This window comes from Anolis sagrei, chromosome 5 (assembly GCF_037176765.1).
Source record: "Anolis sagrei isolate rAnoSag1 chromosome 5, rAnoSag1.mat, whole genome shotgun sequence".
Classification (NCBI taxonomy): domain Eukaryota; kingdom Metazoa; phylum Chordata; class Lepidosauria; order Squamata; family Dactyloidae; genus Anolis; species Anolis sagrei.
The window spans coordinates 30,083,327-30,104,574 of record NC_090025.1 but is presented as its reverse complement, the minus strand read 5'-3'; the positions used below and the strand labels follow the sequence as shown (position 1 = coordinate 30,104,574).

The window sequence follows — 21,248 nt, the reverse complement described above, 5'->3', positions numbered from 1 at the left end:
TTATCTTAGCATTTCAGATAAGACTATTTGGATAGGATCAGCCATAATGTAGTCAAAGATTATACTGGGTTGCTGTGAGTTTTCCAGGCTGTATGGCTATGTTCCAGAAGTGTTCTCTCCTGATGTTTCACCCACATCTATAGCAGGCATCCTCAGAGGTTGTGAGGTCAGTTGGAAACTAGGTCAGTGAGGTTTATATATCTGTGGAATGTCCAGGGTGGGAGAAAGAACTCTTGCCTGTTTGAGGCAAGTGTGAATGTTGCAATTGTAAATCTTGATTAGCCTTGCAGCTTCAAAGCCTGACTGCTTCCTGAACAAGTGTGTGTGATTTTCCCTGGACATGTCACAGATATATAAACCCTCTTGCCTAGTTTCCAACAGACCTAACAACCTCTTGAGGATGCCTACCATAGATGTGGGTGAAACGTCAGGAGAGAATGCTTTAGGAACATGGCCATATGGCTCGGAAAACTCACAGCAGCCCAGTGATTCCGGCCATGAAAGCCTTCACCACAGAAAGATTATACTGTTTTTAAGACACATTGTTGTTTTCATATGAAATAGACTGCCATCTCCTCCTCCTCCTTCTTGTTCTTGTGTGAAAGTGGTGTAGTGGTCTGAGTGATGGTGAAGGATTCATAAACCAGGATGTAAGTTAGTGACTAGCCATGAAAACCTGTTTGAGTGACTTTCAACAAGTCACACACTTTCAGCTTTAAAGCCAGTAACAAACTCCCTCTGATCAGATCTTGCCAGAGCTTGATAGAATCACTTTAGGGCAGTGGTTCCCAACCTGTGGTCTTCAGACCACCAATGGTCCGCAAGAACTAAAATATGATCCATGACCTCACCGTTACTACACCATTGGAACAAGTACTACTAGTCTCGTGAAACCCTTTTGTGCTGACATCCCCAGTGCTGAGGCAATGGGGATGTCAGGAGGGGAGAGGCTGACTACTCGTGAAAGGCTCAACAACAAGCCTCCTGACTGCTGCTTCTCCTCCTCCTCCTTCCTCACCCTGAGCAGAGCTGTTCCATGTGGTACCTGGAAGCAGAGGCGCCTTGGTTCCTTCGTTTTTAGGCCTGTTCCTGGGATTATTTGGGGTGTTGCTTCAGAAAACTGCATTGGATAGACCACATCATCTCTAGATTATTAAATATGGTTTTCTGAGGGTGAAGAGATGATGACTTCTGAATGGCATGTATTCTGTATCAGATTCAGAAAATTGCATTAGATAGACCACATTAGCTCTAGATTCTGATACAGAACACATGCCATCCAGTAGTTGCCATCTGCACCCTCAGAAAACCATATTTAATAAGCCTCAGCACTGTAAGAGGGTTTACCAAAACCAGTTGCTCTCATTGCAATGATGTAGTAACGGTGGGGCTGTGGACCGTATTTTAGTTCTTGTGGACCACTGGTGGTCCATGGACCACAGGTTGGGAGCCACTGGTCTAGTCCAATGAGCCATGTTTGGAGTTACATGTGTTTTATGAGTTCAAAAAAGTACCTTTTCCAGGCTTTGTTTAGTTATAAACGTTTTGGAATCCTTAATTGCATAAATGGTTTTCTAATATTTGCCATGTGTCTACTGCCTTCTTTTGCTTCTATTTTTGGACTTTTGTGGATATCATTTCTCTTCCTAGTATTTGCTGTATCAATACTCCTAGCAATCAGACAAGTGTATATTAACCAATAATTCTAAATTATGCCTAAAAGCCATCTCGCCTTGCATTTTCAATTGGGTCTGTGTGTGAGAGAGAGATGCATTGGGATTGTCACATTTCTTATCTAAAGTTAACTCTTTAAAGGCCAAGCAGGTACTACTAAAATTAGGATGTTAAAGAAACCAACCCTACTGAAAACACAAACAATGCTGTTACCATTTTTTTCTTGTTCTGTTTGCAGTCAAACAAAGTACCGGTGGTGCAGCCTTCTCACGCAGTTCACCCTCTCACCCCACTTATCACCTACAGCGATGAGCACTTTTCTCCAGGGACACATCCTTCACACCTCCCCTCAGACATCAACTCAAAACAAGGTGAGAGACCATCATTACCAAAATCTTTACCAAAGCTTTACCCTGAGCCCTGGGGTGCTAGAAGGAACACTATCGCTTTGCTACTTTTCCTAAAAGTTTGCTTGATCAAGATGCCTCCATCTTCCTGGTTGATTTAACTTGGGAAACCAGTTAAAGACTTTGGTGCCCCCTGCCATGTTAAGAATGCAGTGCATCTGAGTGCTGGGAAAGGCTTTTTTCTCACTTCAGGAGCAACTTGAGAAACCGCAAGTCACTTCTGGTGTGAGAGGATTGGCTGTCTGCAAGGATGTTGCCCAGGGGATGCCCGGATGTTTGATGTTTTACCATCCTTGTGGGAGGCTTCTCTCATGTCCTTTCATGGGGAGCTGGAGCTCATAGAGGAAACTCAACCCGCTCTCCCCAGATTAAAACTGCTGATCTGTTGGACAGCAGTCCTGCTGCCACAAGGGTTTAACTCATTGCACCACCAGTGATTCCTGGGGAAGTTTGCAGATTGCTTTGCTTGTTTTCAAATACAGGTTCAGATAGGTTTCGTGGCAGTGGGACACTGCCTTGCCACTCTTTCCTATTATTAACCATGTTATGTCTGAAAGCTCTGAGGAGTCTTGCTCTATCTATAGAATGAAGCTTCTGAAATTTGTTTCTCCCACTTTCAGTAAGTTGCTTTGTTTCTCAGATCCCCAGAATTTTCTTTCGTGCCTCCATTTGCAATCTTAACTTCTCTATAACTACCTGCATAATTTGCTTTTGAATTAGTTTTGACCAACTTCAAACTGGGCTGTGGGGAAGCATAATGATATGCAGCTACTTGAATTACACTTGGATGCAAACTTATTTTTTAATCTCTGTAGTTATTTATTAAAGCTCATATTTGATTAACTAGATTCTGAAGTATCACTATTGCCCATTTGGGTTTATTAGAAACTCAGCTTAGATGGGCTGTTGTAGGTTTTTTTCAGGCTATATGGCCATGTTCTGTAAGCTCACAGCAGCCGCTCCCAGAAAAGACACAGGACGCCAATCCGTAATCAATCAGGAAACCTTTACTACTGGATGCATATACACAATGAAAGCCAGGATTGGCGCACAGACGCAAGTCAACCCTTATATACCCTCCCCCACATTCGAATCCCCTCTTCCCGCCTGACAAAGATCCCGCGCAATATTCCCCGCCAAACCACCAACGGGCCCTCCCAAGGTCACCAGCTGCAATCCCTTATCAGTTCTCCATGTCAGGAATCCGGTTTTTTGCGCCAACATCCAAGGCCAGGAACCCGGGTCCTGACATAATGTCCCCCTCCACCTCTTCTTCTTCCTGGAAGGGAAATATACGTCACCATTATGTTCCTTCTTCATCTAGCGGACCTTGGTATTTTTTCAATAAACTACAATGAAACGTTGGGTGTATTTTCCCCAATACCTTAGGTAGTTTCAGGGTATATGTCACTTCATTCACCTTGTTTGAAATCCTAAAAGGACCGATGTATTTGGGGGACAGCTTCCGAGAGGGGGTATTTAGCTTAAGGTTTTTTGTGCTCAGCCATACCAAATCCCCTTCTTCCAATTTGTCACCTTCCCTCCTTTTCCGATCTGCAAACAACTTATATTTCCGTTGGGCCTCTCGTAGTGATTTTGCCACTCCCTCCCAGTTAGCTTTCATTTTGTCTGACCATCCTTCCTTTCCCTCCAGTTCTTCCCCCCAACTCGGCAGTTTGGGTAAAGGGGTTACTTCCATGCCGTACACTACCTCAAAGGGGGATTTCCCTGTGGATGCGTGACAGGCCCCATTGTACGCAATTTCCGCAAACGGGAGTAGATCGGCCCAGTCAGTTTGGCATTGGTTTGTGTACGTTCTTAGGAACATTCCCAAGGTCTGTTGTGTGCGCTCGACCCCCCCATTGGTCATGGGATGGAACGCCGAGCTCAAGGTCCTCTCCACCCCCATCAATCGCATGAAACCTTCCCAAAACCTGGCTGTAAATTGTACCCCTCGATCACTAATCACCTGGTCCGGGCAGCCATGCAACCGGTAGATATGTTTGATAAACAATTCAGCCAATTTCTCTGCAGATGGCAATTTGGGCAGCGCTACGAAATGTGCTTGTTTTGAGAACAAATCCATCACTGTCCATATATAGCGCTGACCTCTGCTGACTGGGAGTTCACCCACAAAGTCCATAGCAATCACCCTCCAAGGTCTTGATGGCTCTGCCACCTTTTGCAATAACCCCGTTGGCTTTTGTGTGGTTGCCTTACTTTGTGCACACGCATTACATTTGGATACATACACTTTGGTGTCACCCCTCATCCCGGGCCACCAACACTGACGTGCCAACATTTTCAGGGTCTTCGTCACTCCCCAGTGTCCTGCCCCCTTGTTGCCATGGCATCTAATCATCATTTTTTCCCTTAGGTTGCCTGGGATATATAGCTTCCTGTGCACAAATCCCAATCCATCCTTCCATTCCACCTTTTCCTTATTTCTTTCCAGCCACTCATCCTCCCTGCATGCTTGTCTTATCTCCTCCTCCCATCCCCCGTCCTTGCTCTCAACCCCCACCAGCCTTTGATTGCGCTCCGTTTGCGCTCGGGTTTGTACTGCCATGCCCCACTGCTGTTCTGAGAATATGCTCCCCTTTGGGCCTCGTCCCCTCCCTCCATCCTCCGGCATTCTTGACAACGCGTCTGCGACCACATTTTGGTTCCCCTTTTGGAAACGCAGCTTGAAATCAAATCTGCTGAAATACTGCCCCCATCTTATTTGCTTCGCTGACAATTGCCTGGGTGAAGTGAGGTATTGTAAGTTTTTATGGTCGGTCCACACTTCAAAGGGGATGCCGCTTCCTTCTAATAAGTGCCTCCATGTCTCTAGGGCCCTCACTACTGACAGAGCCTCTTTTTCCCACACCGGCCAGTTTCGTTCAGTTTCGCTGAACTTTTTTGAGATGAACCCGCATGGTTTCAACCTCCCTTCTGGGTCCCTTTGCATCAGGGCCGCCCCGTACGCCCAATCTGATGCGTCACAATGGATCACGAATGGTTTGGTTAAATCGGGGTGGATTAATACTGGTTCTTCAGTGAATCTGCGCTTCAGTTCTTCAAAAGCCCTTTGGCATTCAATTGACCAATCTAACTTTGCTCCCGGGGATCGTACCTTTACTGTTTCCCCCCTTCCCTTTGTCTTTAGCAGTTCAGTCAAGGGCACCGTTATCTGAGCAAATTCCCTTATGAAACCCCGGTAGAAATTTGCAAACCCGAGGAATGATTGCAACTGTTTGCGCGTTTGGGGAGGGCTCCACCCCCTGACATCCTCCACTTTTGCTGGATCCATTGCTATCCCTCCCTTGGATATTCGGTATCCAAGGAAGTCTATCTGTTCCTTATTGAACTCACATTTTGGCAGCTTTGCAAACAGTTTTGCCTCCCTCAATTTCTGGAGCACCTCTCTCACCAATTTGACATGAGATCGTCTATCACGTGTAAACACAATTACATCATCCACAAAGCAAAACACCCCGCGATACAATAGTGGGTGTAACACCTCATTAATCATTTGCATAAATGCTGATCCAGAGCCCTTTAAACCGAAGGGGCAGACGGAGAATTCAAAATGGCCGAACGCGCAGGTGAACGCAGTTTTCCACCTGTCCTCGGGCCTTATGCGCAGTTTATGATAAGCTTCGATTAAGTCAATTTTCGTGAACACCCTTGCTTCCGACAATCTCGATAGTAAGTCCTTAGTCAGTGGCATGGGGTAGTTGTTGGTGGTGCTCACTGCGTTCAGCCCCCTATAGTCCACGCACAGTCTCAATGAGCCGTCCTTCTTGTGCCTAAACAGCACTGGGGCTCCCAATGGTGATTCGGAGGGCCTTATAAACCCTCGGGCCAAGTTTTTATCAATATATTTCCTCAGTTCCTCCATCTCCTTGACTGACATGGGGTACAATCTACTCCTGGGCAACTTAGCGTCCTCATTGAGTTCAATCTTTACTTCGACCCTCCTAGGAGGGGGAAGCTGGTCCGCCTCCTTCTCGTCAAACACATCCTCAAAGTCTCTGTATTCAGGGGGAATTTCCTGCACCCCACCCGCCGTGTTTTCTTCCCCCTTGCAACAATTTCCTCTTTCTTCGCTCTGGAATGTTATGCTGCCTTCCCTCCAATTGATCTGTGGGTTGGCTTCTCTTAACCATGGCATCCCCAGTATCACATTGTAAGTAGCCATAGGGGATACAACGAAGGTTATGCTGCCTTCCCAGCTCCCCACTTTACATCTCACTTCTCCCACTTCAAACCGTGCTGGGGCCCCAGCCGCCACTGACCCATCTAGCTGCGAAAATGCTATGGGGCTCTGCAAGGGGGTTTTCTCACATTTCAGCTCGTCTGCTAGCTCTGGGGCCATAATGTTTCTTGAGCAGCCGCAATCCATGAGAGCTTTGCAGCTGGCCCACTTCCCCTCCCCTTCTAGCCTGATCGGGAATACTAGCATTCCTGGGCTGTGACTCACCAGATCTCCCACCGGGGCCCTAGAAGGGGGGCTCTCCTCCGCTCTCTTCCCTGCAGCCGGTTTGAACCTTGGGAAATGGGACTCTCCCCCTTTCCTTTGTCTGCATTCGGCAGCCCGATGGCCCAGGCGACCGCATACATAACAAGGGCCCCTCTGCTCCTTGGGCCCTCCGGTCGGGGCTTTTCCGACCGTGCTTCTCTCCGTTCTCCGACTCTCCTCCTTCGCCCTCGTCTGCTGCGGCGCTGCTCCTTGATGCCTCTTGATCTGTGCCAAGGTCGTCTCGATGCGGCCGGCCAGCTCGATCCATCCACCTATCTCCTCCGGGTCGTCGCGATGAAGCGCCCAGGTCAGGATTTCCTTCCGCAAGCCCTCCTTGAAGATCTGGACCTTGGTGGTGTTGGACCACTCTGGGACCTTCTCCGACCTCAACCGGAATTCCTCCACGTACTCAGATACGGAACGATGTCCTTGGGTTATCGTTTGCAGCCTTTCCCTCGCTCGGACCCTCTCGAGCGGATCCCTGAAGCGCGCCTCCATCGCAGCCAGGAATCGCCTTGTAGATCCCAAACATGGGTCGTGCCTGGCATGGAGCTGGACATACCATTCCGCTGCTCCCCCTCTCAGTGTTGCGCCCACTGCTCGCACTCTGCTTGCTTCCGATCCGAAGGTAAGGGCGTTATCTTCTAGATATCCCCTCACCATAGTCAGGAAGTATGCGAGGTTCCCGGCTTCTCCTCCGAACTCGATCCTCAGCTCCTCCCTCCTAGGTTGGTATGGAAGGAGCTGCCTTCCCCGGTTCTCCGCTCGCGGTGGCCCTCCCTGGAGCCCTCTCTGCTCCGGGGGCCACTCCTGACGCCCTGTGCCGCGCCCAGCTCCGGCCGGGGGCACCAGGAACGTCTGCTGGGGCGCCAGTCCCCGGGGTCGCTCCTCCTCCTCATCGCTCTCCGCCGCAGCTCTCCAGCTCGTCTGTGTTTTAGGACGTGCCCCGGGTTCCCGGTCACTCCTCTCCCCTGCGCTCCACATCGATTCCCCTCGGGGTGGTGGTTCCTCCAACAGGGGGGCCAGCCTCTCCATCACCTTCGACATCATCGCGAGGGTAGTCTCCATTGATGCCATCTTTTCCTCCAGGCAATCCAATCTCTGCGGGGAGGGAAACTCTAGCCCACTGCTTTCTCTCGTTGCTGCCCCTGCCCCCTTCGCTCGCCTCTGTGTGACTCCGTTGGGCTGGGCATATGCAGTCGATGAAGCCAAGGCATTCACTCTCTCCAGCTCCTCTTCTGCATTTTCGAAAGGGGAGGCTGGTTCTCCCCCCTCCGTTGGATCTTCTTCCCGTTGCATAGGGGTACCTCACCACAGCCGTGGGATGGCACCGATGAATCCTGGCTTAATGTAAGCTCACAGCAGCCGCTCCCAGAAAAGACACAGGACGCCAATCCGTAATCAATCAGGAAACCTTTACTACTGGATGCATATACACAATGAAAGCCAGGATTGGCGCACAGACGCAAGTCAACCCTTATATACCCTCCCCCACATTCGAATCCCCTCTTCCCGCCTGACAAAGATCCCGCGCAATATTCCCCGCCAAACCACCAACGGGCCCTCCCAAGGTCACCAGCTGCAATCCCTTATCAGTTCTCCATGTCAGGAATCCGGTTTTTTGCGCCAACATCCAAGGCCAGGAACCCGGGTCCTGACATGTTCTAGAGACATTTTCTCCTGACGTTTTGCCTGCATCTATGGCAAGCATCCTCAGAGATAGTGAGGTCTATTGGAACTAGGAAAGTGGGTTTATATATCTGTAGAATGACCAGGGTGGGGCAAAGAACTCTTGCCTGTTGGAGCTAGGTGTGAATGTTTCAACTGACCACCTTGATTAGCTTAGATGGCTTGGCTTTGGCTATAAGATATATGGGTTTTGATAGTTGGTAGTAACATATATAGGGAGCCCCTAGTGATATATGTAAATGTGAGTAGTTCAATAGGAAGATAATGGCGCTGCATGCAGTCATGCCAGCCACATGAACAGGAAGTGTCTATCAACAACACAGGCTCTTCTGCTTAGAAATGGAGATGACAACGACCCCCCAGTGTCAGAAACGATTAAACTTAATGTCAAGGGGAAACATTTACCTAAACCTTTAGTGACATATATGGGTTTTGATAGTAAGTAGAGCACCTGGAGGCACAGTGGATTGAACTTCTGAGCTGCTGAACTTGCTGACTGAAAGGTCGGTGGTTCAAATCTGGGGAGCATGGTGAGCTCCCACAGTTAGCCCCAGCTTCTGCCAACCTAGCAGTTCGAAAACATGCAAAGATGAGTAAATCAATAGGTACCGCTTCAGCTGGAAAGTAACGGCACTCAATGCAGTAATACCAGCCACATGACCTAGGAGGCATCTATGGACAACGCCAGCTATTTGGCAAAGAAATGGTGATGAGCACCACCCACCAGAGTTGGACACGACTAGACTTAATGTCATGGAGAAACCTTTACCTTTTAGTGACATGTGTCTTTGCAGGAGTTTACTAATAATGGGTTCCAGAAGATTTCTTGGAGTATATTTCTGCATTAGAACAAGTAAAATGTAGTTGTACTGAGCATAGATATGAGACTTACTGAATTAATGCTTCCAAAGAACAACTGAATCTTAAAAGGATAAATATATAGTTAATTTTTAGAAAACAGGGTTTTTAATGTTGCTGTATTACTTAATGTTTCTGTCATAGTCCTGTATTACTTACAGGAAAGTGGTTTCATGCATTACTGTGATTGTCTTCTGAGATGAATTTTCCTGAGTATTTCTGTGTGTTTATCATTTCCTGTTTTAGAGTAAGGTTCTTCCTGTCATATATTTATTCCATTTTTATTATATTATCCCCAAACCACCTTTTAACTTGACATATACCATGGATCTATGGAAAAAGAGCTTAAAGAAGGGCAGATAGGAAATAGATTCTATTCTATTTTATGTATGTAACAATAGTTGGCAAGGACATCCCATATATCGTTTTCTTTTATTATTATATCTGACATAAAGATTTGTGGGGCAGAGAAAGGACCATGCATCCTTGCAGTACATATTGTTGACTAGGCACTTGCTATACAACTCTTAGATGAAGTGGATGCAAGAATGCTAAAAAATCTGAAAATGCACCCAAAAAAGTAAATAGCTGAGGTTTCAGGGCACTATTGGCCAACTTGGGTTAAAAATCGTATTAATTACTGTAATCAGTTCAACCTTCTACTTTTTCCAAAGAATGTATCCAAGATAACATGTAAAAACCAGGTATAGTACGGTCTGTACATGACCAGTTTCATTCACCTATGTCCTATCTAGGTATTTTCTAGGTTCTCCAGTGCAACTCTATAATATTATTGGGCCAGAGGTCCTTCATTTCAGTATTTATTTCATTATCTCATTATCTCACGTCAAAGAGGACTCAGGCTGCATCACAATGCACACATACACAGCAGACGTTCAATGCCATTTTTAAAAAATATACTGACAGACAGAAAGAGGTATTTTTGGCATTTCAATTTTGGCACCTGGAGGATATGCTCGATTCCAGCCACAAGGGGTTGCTGTCACTTAATCCACTATGACACTGAGTCATTTTGATTATTTTCTCCTTGCTCTTTGACTGCTGGCATTTTTATGGTGTCATAAAATACCTCCCCACTTTAAGTGGTCCCTAATTTCTCTATTCACAGCTCAGCTGTTTTCAAACTGCTTAGGTGGACAGTAAGCTAGGCTCAATCCGACTTGGGCTTCAAAATTGCCACCTTCGGTCAGCAGTGATCAATTGCAGCTGGTGATTAATCAGATTTTGCTATTGCTGTATCAATGCAAAATCTATAACGTGTTCCATGTGGATATGGCAGGTCTTACAGTATAGCTGAAAACTGTTTGAAATAAAAGTTAAAACCATTCAAGACATTATTCCATTAAAATACTATATTGAAATAGTTTAAAACCACATTCAAACAGAGGAAATAGGAAACATATCCCTTTAATGATCCCTCTGCTAATGTAAGACAATAATAAAGGTTAAAGTTTTCCCCTGACATTAAGTCCGGTCATGTCCGACTCTGGGGGTTGGTGCTCATCTCCATTTCTAAGCCAAAGAGCCGGCATTGTCCATAGACACCTCCAAGGTCATGTGGCTAGCATGACTGCATGGAGCCAATATTTTGCCTAAATGAAAAGATATTTGCCAGCCAGTGAGTAGAGAATGGAAAGTGGGAATGAACTGGGAATAGTCACTGAGAAGGCTTTCTCCTGGTCTTCACCAAACACCTCTGATGATTGCAGAATGGAGAGAAATCCTTTCCCCAAAGGTCTTCAGAGTCAGATTGGCTCATAGTTTTTCAGGGATATGGGATGCATGTACTTGGGGGCAAACAGTCATTCAGGTAACCCCTTTGTCCGGTCACGCTGCAGCTTCTTATTGAATTTTTGTCAAGGAGCAAGTCTTTCAAAATGACTCAGTCATTTGTACTTCTTCTCATTTAGAACAGAGGGCTTTACATGCAAAATGAGACCTGCGATTCTTGCTTCGCTACTTCTCTAATGGGCTAAATAAATCAATGGCTTAATGGTCTTTGTGACCATAATTCTGTATGCCTCCTCGGGGGTATGAGATTTAGGTAGACCGTGAAAACCACTGGGCTCATCTGGGACTAAGATTAGTGTTAATCCTTGAGGTGGTTTTTTAAAAGGGTTTGTTGCATTTTTATGTTCTTGGGAGTGTGGGTTGATAGATCATTTCCAGTGGGACTCCTTTACCCTACTACAAAAATACTAACCAGCACAAAAGCCTGACCTTGGCGTCCACAAGAGTCAACTTGATGAGGAGCTTAGCTGAAGCTGGAGTGACAATCAGAACACCAAATGAATCATATCAAGTGTGACCATTACAGGCCTGAAAATGATTCTTAATTAACCACCGATCCTCTGTGGTAGCAAGTTTCCAAAATCTGTGAATCACGAGGGAACCGCAGAAAATGTACAAGCAGCAATTTACCTAATCTAATAAGTCTAGTCTGCTGCGTATTTGGAATGGCTGCTTGCCTCTTCTCTAAGCCCCTTCTGACATGTTTCATTTCTGAACAATTTCTCAAGGCTGATTTTCAGTGGATTTTGAAAAGGTGAAAAAATCCAGATACTACGAGTTTATCATTTATGGGCTGTGTAACCTCCTTTCTCTTTTTCTTTTCAAATCAGAGTGAAAATCAACTATGAAATGTATAAACCACCAGTCTTGTGGCATAAGCTTTTCTGGGCAAGAGCCTATTCCACCATATTCATGAAGCAGTCACCAAAGTGGGTAGGTGTGTGTGTGTATTTATATATATAGTCATAGTACAGAAGGAAGGAAATTGAACTATATTTTTATTTATTTTTCGAGGCCAAGAGGTCAAGCAGTACAAAATAGGGTGGTTGCTTTGCCGCAGTACTATGCAGATCACAAATGAATACAGAATATAACCTGATGCAAGCCTATGTAGCAAAACAAGTGAAGATCAAGAAGGTATTATTTGGGTCCTTATTAGGAAAGAAAAAAGGATATGCATCAAATCAAAATAGATAAAAACTGGACTCTTATGCCAAACCTACACGTACTTAGCAAGAGTATCCAATATGACACTGTGTACATTATACTGAATTGTGCTTTTCTAATGGAAAGGAGGATGGCAAGCCATAGCATTGATTATATACTATAAGACCACATAATGATGGCGCCACGGGTGGCACAATGGGTTAAATCCTTGTGCAGGCAGGACTGTTGACCAACAGGTCAGGTCAGCGGTTCAAATCTGGAGAGAGCAAGTTGAGCTCCATCTGTCAGCTCCAGCTCCCCATGCAGGGACATGAGAGAAGCCTCCCTCAAGGATGGTAAAACATCAAACATCCGGGTGTCCCCTGGGCAACGTTCTTGCAGATGACCAATTTTCTCACATCAGAAGCAACTTGCAGTTTCTCAGGTGGCTTCTGACACACACACAAACACATAATGACAGTACCTTTAACTTGGCCAACAATATTGTTAACCTGCATAGCCACTCACCATACCATGCAGAAGAGTCTTATTTAAGGAGCTGTTCTTATATCTTCCATGTGCAACAGTGACCAGAAGTCTTATTTTTATCACCTCCAATTTGAGGAAAACCTCAACCACATCACTAAGCAAAGTGTGTACATGCAATAATTATTTTAATCAGTTTGCATATGGACTAGTCCTGAAAAGTTCTCTAAAGACTGAACTTTTGCATAGGGTTTCTGTATTCATGTTCATACAGATTATTGGAAAACTGGCATCCTTGATTGTATTATCAGGCATACAGAATGCATTGACATGTCAGATGTGACCAAAGACATTTCACTGTAAGTGAGCAGAAGGACAGGATGTCAGCCACATCCTTCATACTGGACTGCCAGTTAAATTTTACATGCGTGAAGATGATGGCGGACAACACCCTTCACACAACTAAGAGCAAAAGACTATTTTATGGGGCAAGCTAAATATAACCTGCGATTCTGTACTTCAACAAAGAGGACTGGGTGGTTGACTGTCATCAATTTTGCCATAATCTGTAAACTCTGAGTCCCCTTTGGGGTGAGAAGAGCAGGGTATAAATATAGTCAAGCAAGCAAGCAATCAATCAATGCCAACTCATCCACTAAGGGTGAGAAAATAGAGATACTTTTAAGGGTTGAATAGTTAGGACAGTTACTTATCTTAAAGGTAGATTGCCATTCTTGGAGATTTTATGTTTTATTTTTGTTTTACAGAAGAAAGGCAGTCTATGGGGTTTGCAGATGATTAGGCCCATAAATCAGTTTTAGATTATCAATGCTGGTGCCAAAGTCACTCTTTGCCCACCATTGTCATATCTTATCTATTGCTTGAGTGTTGGCTTTCCATTTTAGTAAGGCTATGAATCTGAGTCTCAAAGGAGCTGTCCAACATGCCAGAACTACTTAGGGCAGGCATGTCCAAAGTGTGGCCCAGGGACCAATTGAGGACCCTGTTCAAATTTCCATCGGCCCTCTCTCTTCAGGCCTCCCTCCCTCGCTCCCTTGCTTCTTCCTCCCACTCTCCCTCCTTCCCTCCGTTTCTTGACTTCCTTCCTTTCTTCGTTCCTTCTTTCCTGGGGATGCAGGCATCTCAGAAGGGGAAAAAAAAGGATGGGTGGCCTTTTGCGTCCCTTCACCCTGAAAGACATATGCAGTGTGCATAGGAATACATTAATGTTTTTTACAAACTATAGTCTGGCTCCCCAACTGGCTGAGGGACCATAAACTGGCCCTTGGCTTAAAAAGTTTGGGCACCCCTGACTTGGGGAAAAGGGTATGTATGGTACCTTGGATAGTTCCTTTGAAGTTTATATGAAACCCAGTTGAATTAAAACTGTTCCTGCAGTACCCACGGCCTTAAATATAATTGTGATGCTTCAGTTAAGGAGGCCAACTAAAGGATTGTTGTTCTTTATATGTGAAACTGAGATGTAGCATCTCCAAAATTAAATTCAATAGCTCGTCCCTATTCTATGCTGAGTAAATACACAATTTGTTAAACAAGTAAAAACATTTTTTTATCGTGACCAGGATTATTTTCTAGCTGCTATTGTGACTTTACAGACAAGATTATACCAGGTGCCCTTTCTTCAGATATTGGCATTCTCACATAATGGCTCTCTCTATTAGGTGTTATTAAGTTTTATGATAAAGCAATCGGAGAGATTCACAAGATATTGCACATCCCATGTGGAACCATTCATTAGGGGCCTCTAATAAAACATAATTCTTCAATACACATGTAGTATCTGTATTAGGTTTGTGTTGATTGTTTTGACCTGTCCTGTGCACCGTAACCACGTAGTGTAGAAATGAGTAATCATCATCGAAAACAGAGAAAGGAGAAGAGAGGTGGAATTTTGAGTTGGCTGAGGGCTGCCCATCCATGTGTACCTTTTCCTTCATCAAAACAGTTTTTGCTAAAAATGTCCTTGTACGACATTTTGCACCCTCTGTGGCTGCCCATGCTTTCTGAAACCCCTTGGGGAATACGTCACATCTACAGAGAGTACAGAAAGCTGCCTGTGGAACATCTGAGACCAGTGACTCTTTACTATTCTTTTTTAAGTCAAAAAGAAATCCTTTCAAGTTTAAAACAAGGACAATAACAACATACTAGCCTCCGATGGTGCAAAAGCAGTCTTCTTGGCTTCCCACGTTTTTGACATTCTCTCAGAGGCTTTCAGGGAGTAAGGACTTCCTTTCCAAAGTGAAAGTTTGGCAGCTCCAAGGGCAGCCAGGTCTGCTTCCTATAAGACCAGTGTAGAAGTAACCACTGTTGAACAGAAAATTGTACCCAGGATCCCCTGTCTCTCCCACAATGAAAAAGTGTGGAATTTGCCATCTTTTTCATGGGAGGGAAGAAATACATTGTTAAGTGAAAGAGTGGGGTGTGTCACAGTGCAGAACTCTATATACTGACATATAAAGAAATGAACTTAAGACATAAAATGGGAAATTATACGGGTTCTGGATTCTATTTGTTCCAGTATCCCTCCCCCCAGGACCTAACGTATTCTTAAGCTAGTCTGAAAACAGTTCTGAAAACAGTTCAGTTTTTGGGATTCTGTTTATTGTGTATGCTTGCCCTCCACCTTCCCAATTGTTTTGGAAGGCATTGAATAATTGCCTAAGTGTATGCTGCCTTGAGTCCCCTCCATGGTGGAGAAAGCCAGAGTAGAAATGTTGTAAACAAACAAACAAACAAACAAACAAAACAAACAAAAAAACCCACTTCCTGGAAATTAACATTGTCACCAAAACTAATTTTGGCCAGGAGGGAGTAGAGAACCTTGTGGCACTCCAGTTCTGAAGAAAAAGGTGTTTGAAGGGTTGAAAGAATCATTTTTTGCCAAAACAAATGTATTTATTTATTTATTTATTTATTATTTACTATATTTGTATACCACCCTTCTCAGCCCTCAGGCAACTCAGGCGATCTATACTATTAAACGCCGCCATCTGTAATTCATCATATCACAAACTATATTCCTCATATCCAAATAAAGTCTATCTATAATGGTTTTTTTCTTAACTTGTGTAAGTTAATAACTTTTCTACACACCAGACTTTTTAAAATGGTGTACTTATTGTAAATACAACAATTATTTTGAAAAAGTTTTAAAACAATTTCAAAAACCAGTTTAAAGAAGAGCCAAAAACAAAATGGAAAAATAAAGTTAAGACTGAAAGGTCATCATCTCCAGAATTCTTAGTAATTATTTAAAAGGAAGCATTTATATAGGAAAGTTGTAGGGAGAGAAAAATAGATCAATAAAGCCAAAAATTGGCTATGTCCTCTTCGTACTAGTAGATTGTGCCCCATTCTGAATTAGCATCTTTTTTTTTTTACTGTGTCAGAAGTGACTTGAGAAACTGCAAGTCTCTTCTGGTGTGAGAAAACTGGTCATCAGTACAGACATTGCCCAGGGGATGTCCGGATGTGTTACCATCCTGTGGAAGGCTTATCTCGTGTCCCTGCATGGGAAGCTGGAGCTGATGGATGAGAGCTCACCCCATCTCTCGGATTTGAACTGCCGACCTTCAGGTCAGCAGTTCAACTGGCACCAGGGTTTAACCCATTGCGCCACTGCGGCTCCTTATCACCATAAATGAGATAGTCAAACAGAAATGCATATGTAACATCTTTATTACTGTGTCTATCAAGCATCACTGTTATGGAAGCAAAGAGCATTAGCAACAACGTAATGTACTCCTTCATCTGCCTATGTTCTGACATAATATGCCATTCATGTAGGCCAAATAAATATTGTCTCTAATGTAATAAGATAAATTGACCAGAAGCAGGCACTGAAAATGTGAATGCATGTTTACAGGTCTCCCATGGTATTCTAATAAATTCACATGTGAAGCCACTTAGTCTGGGATTATTAATATACTACTGGAAACTGGTCTCAGCAAATTTTAAGAAGCTAGTCCAATATGAAAATTAGTTATATCTTTTATATATGTATGTTTGCTGTATTGAACTTGCTATGGCTAGCAATGACAGCTAGTAAGGTCACAAACATTTTGACTAGGTCCAATTGAATGTGTTTGTTTTCTGCATGGTACTGTGGAGAATATACTGCCATCTCTTGTACTGCTTGGCTGTTTGGTTTTGGTTTCGATGGATACATGTGTTGGCACACGCATATACCCTCCTTCTCTTTGTACTTGGAGTATATATACCTACCCACTGAGAGAATCATGCATCCAACCAAGTGGTTTCTGATTCATTCAAGCTTATGCCACAATAAATTTGCTAGATTTTAAATTTGCCACAAGACTGTTGCAGCAGATTACAGAGCTGTGCCTCTGGAGCACAAAATGAAAAGGCTCAAAGTTTCTAAGAATTGGTTTCAGATTTCACTAGCAGTATTCATTTCCCTTTTATTTTAACTGACTCCACTAGGAATGGCTAAGAATTTCATTTTTGATCAGACATTAATCAGAATTCTTTTATGAAATTGCACAAAATTAAAATTAGGATAAAGTCAAACTTACTAGTGTCACCAGAATTTAGGATTCTGATTGTCATCTCAGAGAATTACTGTACTTCTCCAGGTGGGGACAAAAAGTCTCAGGCATTGAAAGAAGGCAAAATATGATTGTTTCAAATTTTTGATGTAAAGCCAGTTCACCAAAACTCCAAGCATGAATAAAGTTGACTTTTTATTGTATCAGAAATGACCTGAGAAACTCCAAATAACTTCTGGTTGGAGAGAATTAGCCATCTGCAGAGATGTTGCCCAGGGGATACCAGGATGTGTTACCATCCTGTAAGAGGCTTCTCTCATGTCTCCACATGGCAAGCTGGAGCTGACAGATGGGAGCTCACCCCATCTCACGGATTTGAACCACTGACCTTCAGGTCAGCAGTTCAGCCAGGACAAGGGTTTAACCCATTGCACCAAATCCAAATAGCTTTGGATTGATTGTGGGTACATGTACCTGCATCCATTATAGAATTTAAAGCAAGACATAGAGTCAAACATCTGCATCGTGTCTTGTGAACCATCTTATTGTAGAAGGGTACTAATGACATAGAGCCAGGAAAAAAATATTCACCAAGAGCTCATGAATTCTTTATTTTGTAGGTAACACCACATGGGAAGTGAGCCTTTCTGACGAGAGCAACATTTGCTGCCTTACAGCTACCAAAAAATTATTCCTCGATGCCAGAGTGCCACATTATCTGGTTAACCCGGTTTTACCAGATCTGGGCTCATTTATGCTGATTGTTCTCATTCCCATTTCCATAGTCACCAGAACCACTGGGCTCCCTATACGAGGGTCTGACCCAGTCATATATTGAGGCATAGGAAACAATTGGTAACTCTGGACAAACAATAGATTTTCTCATCCATAGATTGTGGTGTAATCTGGTCTTGAAGGCTTTGCAAATACCTTTGAAGTTTAGTTTGCTATCCAAAACTGCTGAACATTTGCTTCAGTCTGGTCTATAGAAATGGGTGATGTAGGCATGTGATGCCATTAATTTAATTGAAATGGATAGTGCCTTGGAATGTGACTTCCACTGAGCTACAATCTGTTTTTTTAAAAAATCAAGGGAGGAGAGGTTGCACAGATCAATAGTATCCCCATCTATATCATAGCAATCAAGTTTATAAAATGTAGTTTTCACTTTCACTTTGACTGTACTCCAATATAAGCACCTAATATTGTTTTAATGAGCACTTTCCTTTCTCTGCACCTTCTGCATGCCTGTGGGTGAGCCAGGTCCCACGCATCTTCGAAAAAATTAGCCTTTGCAAAAAAATAAAACAGGGGGAATTGACTGACTGAACAAAGAGTTTATATTTGAGCATTAACAACTATATGCAGATCTACAGTCCTAGTTGTCACCTAGTTGCAAACAAACCACTCTCTATACTCTTCAACAGGCATGTCCAGGCATCCTCCAGGTCCTGATATGCCCACTTTCTATCCCTTATCTCCTGGCAGCGTTGGACAGATCACTCCGCCTCTTGGCTGGTAAGAACCTTTTACTATTTCTGAACCTTATGTGCTTGTGCAGGTGCTGTGTGCTTCTTGGCTTGAGACAAATCCTATGTCATTGTTGTTTTTAAAATGTGGTGTTCATTATATATGGAATTAGTAACTAAACAAAGCTAATAAGCTTTGAAGTACAGAGACAATTTTTGCAAGTGAATAGTTGGGCTTTTTAGTAGCATCTCATAATGTGTATTACTCTTCACAAGCTTTATGACATATATATAGGAATACAAAGTGCATTCCTTCCCAATGTTGGACTGCAATGACCAACATTCCTCATTAGTGGTTGTATTGCTAGGGTTTATGGGCACCACAGTTTGGGAACAACTGATGAGACCTGTATTTTGCTCATGCCTGAAATAGGATTTAGTACATATATGAGTGTAGTTTTCAGACACTTTATTTTATGCAGAGCTTACAAGGCTTTTGTCCTAAATATTCATAGAGTACAGGGCTATAAGCCCCCTGATGGCTCAGCAGGTTAAATCACTGAGCTGCTGAACTTGCTGACCAAAATGTTGGCGGTTCGAATCTGGGCAGTGGGGTGAGCTCCTGCTGTTAGCCCCAGCTTCTGCCAACCTAGCAGTTCGAAAACATGCAAATGTGAGTAGATCAATAGGTACTGCCTTGACAGGAAAGTAATAGTGCTCCAGGCAGTCATGCTGGACACATGACCTTGGAGATGTCTATGGACAATGCTGGCTCTTCAGCTTAGAAATGAAGATGAGCACCACCTCAGACACAACTAGACTTAATGTCAAGGGGAAACCTTTACTTTTACTTACAGGGCTATAACAGGTAACATACATTAAAATGTGCATTGTCCTCTCGCAGCTAAACATACATTACATCCATTTGGTTGCTTTTGTTTTCACACTATCTATGTGGCAGCTAAGTCATCTTAAACAGCATGCTAATAATCAACTCACTTCAGGATTTGTGATGGTTTGTGAAACCCATTCATTAAGTTCATACCCCAATCAGAGCTGAAAGATTGCTGTTGGTTGTGTGAACGTAGATTTTCTCAACATTTTAAAGAATTGACACTACTAACCATCTGACTAGTTATACTGCCACCCAGTGAGAGAAAGAAATCTAAAAAGAGAGATTTTAAGACATATTCTTTGAGGTAAGGGTGAACCAATAACCATAATTCTCCAGTTTTTAGACTACCAACTTCAATTAGTTACAGCTGTTATGGCCAGTGGTCAGATATATGGAACAGTAGTCCAACATCTCACATCTACATATCTCAGCCCTTTAAGAATTACTGCTTGTAGCTGTTATTTGGGTTTGTTGTGGTGGAAATGTTTACATTATTTTTACATAGTTGCATACTTTGTTGGATTCATTCCCAATCTATGATTTAGGTTGTTTTAACTTTTTAAAGAAAAGAACAATGCAATGCAGTGATGTCACTAGATTTGGTGTCACCTAATGTGGTAACCCCATGGACCTATTCCCATAACAGACTGTATCATAATACTGTTGCTAAAATATCAGAAAATTTGACAGTGTCAGCAACAATAAATGGCCAGTAGCAACAAAAACAGTGTGTGCTTGTGACGCATGTTGTTTTTGTTGCAGCATTTGAAATGCCATTGTAATTGGATAATAATGATAGATCTGATTGGAACACATATGAAATGGATAGTTCAAGAAGTAAATTAGCACAGAGTTTTAGCTTTATATGTACAGTATGTGTGAGGTGAGCTTACAAAATGTTTTCGCAAGTATATGGATATTTTTTGTAAAACAAATTCTGCTAAAACTTTGCGTAAACACTTTTTAGATAGTCGTTTTGGTGTCATCCAGCACGATTCACATCCTCCATGCCCCTCTGGTGATGCCACTGGTGTAATGACTTCATATGCCAGAAAACAGTGCAAATCCAAAATTCCTTTATAATTAGACCTTACAGTCAAAAGAGCAGACTGTGTTTATCCCTCTTCTCTTTTATTGTACTATTGCTTTTCCACAACAGAAGGATTTATTGTGGTTTTGATTCCAGTTCTAAATATTGTCATTTCTTTCAAAGACTCTTAAGGCTGTTGAGTAGTGTGTATGTTGAGTTTTTGTTTGCTTTCGGCAAGGAGAGTAAATTAAAAAATATGCTGGTAACTTAATTGGAGCCTAACGCACAAATCTCAATTGTGTACTCTTCTTACAGTCGCTAAAAACGTGCTATTGAATTGATACTTTTGATTTCAACTCTGCCACTTTTTCCTTACTGTACATGGACAGACCTCTGTCTAAGTGGGAAGCCTGTCATGGGGAGCATAATAAAGGGCCAGCAGCTTTGGAAATACCAATTTCTTAAAACATTAAATCTGTCAATCAATAGCTCTGCTTGAATGGAATTGAGCGCAGTCTTTCAAGGATAGATCAATTATTCTCTCTGAACTTTGCTACTTAAGTGTGTTAAATCCTGCTCAGAACTTGCATCAATGCAAGCTGGAGGAAAAGACAATGTAAACTAAGCAGAAAAAGTTCAAAGTATTTGAAGCAATCAATTTGTGCTAGTGGGATATGGCATTTTGAAGAAGACTGGGACTTCAGAGGAAAGAGTTTTTGGTTTTTTTGTGTGCATTTTTTTCT

At 43.1% G+C, this 21,248-nt stretch overlaps 1 protein-coding gene across 5 annotated transcripts in view; it reads left to right on the top strand.

Annotated features, from left to right (window-relative positions):
• LEF1 (lymphoid enhancer binding factor 1) overlaps positions 1–21,248 on the top strand; it is a 145,745-nt gene that overhangs the window by 88,143 nt on the left and 36,354 nt on the right. For all 5 annotated transcript variants that reach the window (XM_060779117.2, XM_067468637.1, XM_067468639.1 and 2 more), the window contains exons 5-6: positions 1,913–2,045; positions 18,539–18,629. In XM_060779117.2, the coding sequence (XP_060635100.2) occupies positions 1,913–2,045; positions 18,539–18,629 (224 nt within the window). The remainder of the gene's footprint in view (positions 1–1,912; positions 2,046–18,538; positions 18,630–21,248) is intronic.